Source organism: Siniperca chuatsi, linkage group LG3, assembly GCF_020085105.1.
Source record: "Siniperca chuatsi isolate FFG_IHB_CAS linkage group LG3, ASM2008510v1, whole genome shotgun sequence".
Classification (NCBI taxonomy): Eukaryota; Metazoa; Chordata; class Actinopteri; order Centrarchiformes; family Sinipercidae; genus Siniperca; species Siniperca chuatsi.
The window spans coordinates 24,781,898-24,787,897 of record NC_058044.1 but is presented as its reverse complement, the minus strand read 5'-3'; the positions used below and the strand labels follow the sequence as shown (position 1 = coordinate 24,787,897).

The 6,000-nt window shown below is 39.3% G+C and overlaps 1 protein-coding gene across 4 annotated transcripts in view; it reads left to right on the top strand.

Annotated features, from left to right (window-relative positions):
- Positions 1–1,264: 1,264 nt before the first annotated feature.
- Positions 1,265–6,000, top strand: part of nt5c2b (5'-nucleotidase, cytosolic IIb) — a 25,126-nt gene continuing 20,390 nt past the window's right edge. The window contains exons 1-2 of one of the 4 annotated variants that reach the window (XM_044190666.1): positions 1,265–1,413; positions 2,826–2,945. In XM_044190666.1, coding sequence (XP_044046601.1) covers positions 2,845–2,945 — 101 coding nt within the window. In that variant the 5' untranslated portion in view covers positions 1,265–1,413; positions 2,826–2,844. Of the gene's footprint in view, positions 1,505–2,825; positions 2,946–6,000 lie in introns of all 4 variants that reach the window. The other 3 variants (XM_044190668.1, XM_044190667.1, XM_044190665.1) reach the window with 3 other exon arrangements.

Here is a 6,000-nt window from a genome sequence, read left to right as displayed (position 1 = left end):
TGTACTCCAGCAGAGGGTATCTGCAATGAAACTATGACTGAGGTCAATGCACTGACTTTTAACTTTAAGGGTGTTTGAGGTTGTACAAATCCATAAGGTAAACAGACTCATAGCCCTTTTTATAGTCCACTTAAGTTTAGAACAGTGTGGCAGGACAATGTAAATACTCTTACTCAAATGGCTTACTGTCACAGTTTAATATCCAGTGGTGGAATATAACAAGCACATTTACTCAAGCACTGTATATAAGTACAATTTTGAGGTTTGTGTTTCCATTTTATGCTACTTTATACTTCTACTCCACTACATTTCATAGAGTAATGTTGTACTTTTTACTCCACTGTCTGACAGCTATATGATAAACCTATAAGATACAATACATTGTTAAAGATAAAACCAGTGCTTCCCAACCCTTTTGGCTTGTGACCCCTTACAAAAAAAAAAACAGCGTGTAGTTTGGGCCTCTTGTCCCATTTCAGATGTCGATGAGTTGTTAGCAGTTTCACCAAGGAGGCATTTCCCCTTTAAACTTCTCAGATGGTTTCATTTAAATAACTGTTTGACGGACAAACAGGTACAATTCTACAATTTCACTAAAAAGCAGAGATAGATAGAGAAATGAATTCAAATTTGTGTAGCAGAACTTCTTCTTTCCGGCCCTATTAATCATCTCACAACCCCTCAGATTCATCTGGTGACCCGTTGGAGGGGATGGGAACCACTGGACTAAACTACCTAACTGCATATGAAGTAGATGAAGGAGCTCCACCTCCAGCAGCTACAACAGTAACATTCTGCTTATTGATTGTTGCATATTAACAATCTAATAATGTCATATATAGGCTATATATATATCAGTCACAGGGGCATTTTTCTGCAGGAGTACTTAGATACTTTATACTTCAGATAGTTTAAGTACATTTGCTCATAATACTTTTGTACCTTTACTTAAGTAGCACTTTGAATGCAGTACTTTGACTGTGTGCACTTTCAATTTTCCATCTTTGTTGTTTTAGTTAAGTTGACCAAATAAATGTCTGCAATGTAACGGCATTTCAGCTTGAGAAGATCACTGAAGTACTCTTTCCACTGCTGCAGGCCAGCTACAAACAAATGAAATCGTGCAACAAGACAATCGGATCCACTTCATCTAGATGTGTCTATGTGCCTTGATGTAGTCAACTGATAAAAGATGCGAGCCCGTGGTGTCACGTGTCTGTACCGTGACTACAGATAGTCCCGCCTCCTCTTGATAGACAGGATCAAACACCGCCCCCTGAATGTCTCATAACAACAGCTGGCAGCAGAAAGAGTGAGAGATAGATACAGAGAGAGAGAGAGAGAGAGAGAGCAGGACCACTCATCTGCCGCCTGGCTTCAGTGTAGACATCACCGCTTTGACAGCTGCTTTCTGTAAGAAAATACACGTTAGCGACTTTCACGCAGTTCAAGGCGCATGCTCAGAGTAACTGACGGTGCAGTTGTTTTATTCAGGAAATCAGAGGTGAGTACAGTAATGCACCGATACTTTGTGGCTTTTGTTTTTGCATCAAAGCCAGCTAACGCGTTAGCTTTGCCCGACTGACGTCTTGGCTGTCCTTCTCATCAATGTCAAATAAAAAGAGCAGAGCAGTGGCTGTTTGAGCGAACTGTTAGCTAGCTTTTACAGTTCAGCAAATAGCTGGAGGTTGTTTTGTAACCCTGCGAACAAGGGGTTTTCTTTGCTGTTAGCTTGTAAAGATACTTTTACAGTAGCTTAAGCTAATCTCTCAGCGTTCGCTGTCGGTTTCGTTGAATAGCCCTTTATATTTATATAGCCAAAGATAACGCTTTAACAAAAATGACAGTTAACGTTACGTGTAGTATTGTTGAGATAAACGTCGACACACTCTCTCAAGACTGACGCATCAAAGTTACGTTCAGCCTTTCTTTCAGTCGCTGTTCGCACTGCAGTTGTGCAGGTTTGCTCACTGCTTGGGAATCTTTCCAAGCCAGAGCTCCCCTCAGACCCCAGTGGACCCGGTTCACACCGTGGGCCAAGGTGTCACAAAGACATTAGCTGGAAAAAAAATAAACATGCAATAGAGTGACTGAAAATAGTCTCCAGTGACAGCAGGAGAATAGAGTTGACACTCTATTAGGAAAACAAACTTACAACTCTGGCCATTAAAACGACAAGGCCAAGACTAGGCTTACATTCCACTAAGGCAGAAATTCATGAGACTTTTCCCAGACTCACAGATGTGCTTATATGGTTGTTTTTCTTGTTTGGCCTCTAAGCTTGTTTGTGTGTGAGCCGATGCATTAACCAAACAAAGATTTAATTCTGTGTTATTTCTGTAACAGCAGCTTACTAGTATGACCCCATGTTAAAGTGGTTTAACAGCTTTCAATTCAGTCTTGTTTGACGTAGTTATTTGACTTTGATGTGTGAGTGAGACGGAATGTCTTTGTGCCAGGCTGTAAGTTTCTACCATAACATGGTCTCAATAATTTCATCTGTCTCTTAAATGAACACACTGAACCCATTGTTCTGACCTCTTATAAATAACCCTCCTGCCTCGCTAAACTGGATCTATTCCGGTGTGATTTGCTTAACAGTTCATATCTCCTTACTGTCAACGTTGAGCACATCACAGCACACACATATTTGAATAATAAGTGCAACCTCTTTAAAGTTATTAAACATTCATAGTTTTTACGGTGTAATGAAAAACACTAAAATTCAGTTTCTTGTAATAAGTAAAAGTCTTCTTAAGGGATAGCATTGGCATTAGCATTTTCAAATTGAGCCCCTCCATATGTGTTACTTTCCTTCTCCACAGACGCTGAAAGGTTTTAAAGATGACAACTTCATGGAGCGATAGACTGCAGAACTATGCAGACTTGCCTGCCAACATGGATGGCCTGACAATGAAAAAATACAGAAGAGAACCATATCACAGGTAAGAAACATGTGTGGAGGTAAAAGGTACACACATCTGAAACTACATCTGGATAGCTAAGCATTTTATGACATAAATTGAGCAGCCAGACTAAATAATTTACCCTTCTGTTGCCATAAACATAAATTACAGTGAAACGCAACTACTGGGGTGGGCAAAATAACAGAAACACCTAGACTTTAACTTTTGAAGGAATTTACAATTACAAAAGTCAGTTCACACAAGTGGGTCATATTTCAAAAAGCTCAATTGTCATAACAAGAAACAAATATATTTTTTGTAACAGTTACAACAAATCAGTACAACAAATTAGACACGTGGACGAACTGCATCAGCAGCAGGAATAGTTTTTTGGAAGTTAAAACTTATTTACATGGTTTGGCGGACTCAGAACAAAATAACTGCTGAACATCAAACTGTCATGTGAATCAACCCCTTTGCAACACAGCCTCAACAAAAAACATAATAAAGATAGTATTCATGATACAATTGTCATTCAGAGAATGATTTTATCTAATTCCTAGACGTAATAAGAACACACAACCTGGTGTAAGGGCATAAAGTATTATCCTCGAAGAAAAAGTTGTTCGATTTGAGTAGTTGTCTTTTTTCATGCTGTTAGATTATGTTTGGAGAAATATACATAGGCCATAAATCCATAGAGTCTGATCCATCCATTTAGCAACGTTTTGGATATGTAATTGTATGAATACCCATCTCATTGGGGTTTAATGAATGATCAGTAACCATCAAGGAAAAAAGGGCCATTCTATGCACAAACATAAGTAAACCAAGACGGCGGTCATTAATGCCTGGATGGAGTCAGGTCCACTGCTCTCCATGGCTTCCCTAATCACAGATCTAACCATCACTGAGCAGTTAGATAAATGGGAGGAGGATTCTCTTCTCTTGGCTTGCCCTTATGTAGAACTGAGTAACAAAGACCAAAAGTTATGTCGCATAATTGTATTTGCTGTCTCACATCGTCTGTCATTAAGTGGAGCAGAACCCTTACTAGGTCATGCCACTTAGGTTTGTGAACTTGAATTGGGATATAAGGGAGGTTTTGCTGGCTGAGATGTCACATACAATCGATTTGTGTCTTGGGTTTGGTTTTCTGGCTGTTATGGCAAAATTCCTCTCTGCCTCATGACAAAATGTCACTGGACTTTTGAGGTCCTGGGAGTGGGTGCATGAATCCAAAGGTTGTAGTTGGCTTAAAGGCAAAATGATGCCCTCCACATTTACTGTATATCAATTGCATTGTTGTGACACACAGTTGTTTTATTAACTCGCACAATAGGTGAGTCTTACCATAGATAGACACCCTAGTTTGTGTACCTGTTGAAATGCCCTGTAGTCATACTGGCTGAAAAGCTGATGTAAGGAGGAATTTCTTGTCAGGTACTTCTTGTCAGAGTAATAAAATGTGTGTTGCTGTTCACTGTTTAACTCAGCCTAAGACATACGTGTCCACTGGGCACTGCTGTTCTTTCACACCCTTATAATGCAATGCAATGCTCACATGGTTTATGAAACTGTCACTCATCTGTTAGCTCTTGTATTTGCTGTGCTGACATAGCCCCCCCCCCCATGCAGACACGCACACACAGACACACAATCACATGTGCAAAGATAACAAAGATGGGGTTGAGCTTGCTAAAACAATATACCTGTGATGGTAGTTCTGTTTAATTTAATTTACCAGGGCTGCTTGATCTTTTCGGTCATTTACTTTTTAAATGTAAGAGACCATTGACGGTGACCTTTTGTTTCTCACAGACAGACAAAGTCCATTCTTCAAAGTAAGTGCTCAGCTGAAACAATGCAGCCTGATAATGAGCTGTGTATCACATAGCAGAGGGCTGACGACTCTGCCCAGCACAGATAAACTTTCTATCACAGGGAGTCCAATCACTGTCTTTGTGAGATTAGAGGGCATTGGAAAAAGTCTGGCAGATTGTCGCACAGCTGTGCTCAGATGGAGTAAAGTTATTAAAGGATTCTGATGTAGGTGTGGTGTGGGCTATATATATAATTTTTTTAGTTTGTTTTGATTGTTTAGTAGTAGCTCTGCTTTAGACAAGTCTATATTCTACGGTTCTACGGAAGCAGAATGAGGCCCTAATAATTACAATTTTATAAGCAACTGAATACCTACATAAATAACCAGTACTGAATATCACTGAAATTATAGCATTGAAAATTCAAGTGTTTGGGGTTTAAAGTCACTCGTCTGAACATGCTTTTCTTGGATCATACGACTGACAGAACATAACGTTATTTCTGGTTCAGGCTTGATTGCTTATCCTCGCTAGCCTGAATGTTCAAGTTCAGAATTTTTCATCTTAAATTTTGGTGTCTGAATGTAATCAATTTAAGCAATTTAAATGTTTAATTTGACTTGAGTTTTATATTAAAAAATGACCAATTGAATTTGAGCAACTTGAACATAATTGCTTTGAATATTGGGCACAATGTTCACTTAAATTATCCAAATTTGTGAACCCTAGTAAAAAAAAAAAAAATTATTTACTAGTGATTACATTTCACAATCAGGTATTCAGTTGCCTATTTTTGCCTTCATAAAATACATCCATGTATAATAAAAGATAAAATGAGAAAAATCTGCTGCCCCTGTGAGATTCTTCTAAAAAACAAGTCAACTTATTCTGCAAGTGTTTACATTGAACCAAATCTCAGTATGTTAAGCAGCTGTCGTTCGGGGCCGGGGCTTGCTTGATTCTACCTGACTTGTGATTGTTCTGGATGTCTTTGAGGGCCCACAAACATCACGCTGCACAACAACAACCCTGACTGACAGCACACAACAACAGAGAATGACGCGGAATGGCCACAATCATTTTTGCAACAAGTCAGAAAATTTTTGAATGGCAAGAAAGCAAAGAGAGGGGGCATTGTTTGTGGGCCAGAGCTACCCATGTGAGCAGGTCGGACTAACGGAGAGTCAAACTGAGGTTTAATTTCGCACAGAATGCATCGCCAGTCGTCTACTGGACTGAGATCTAAATGGGAACTTGTTCACTATGGATCT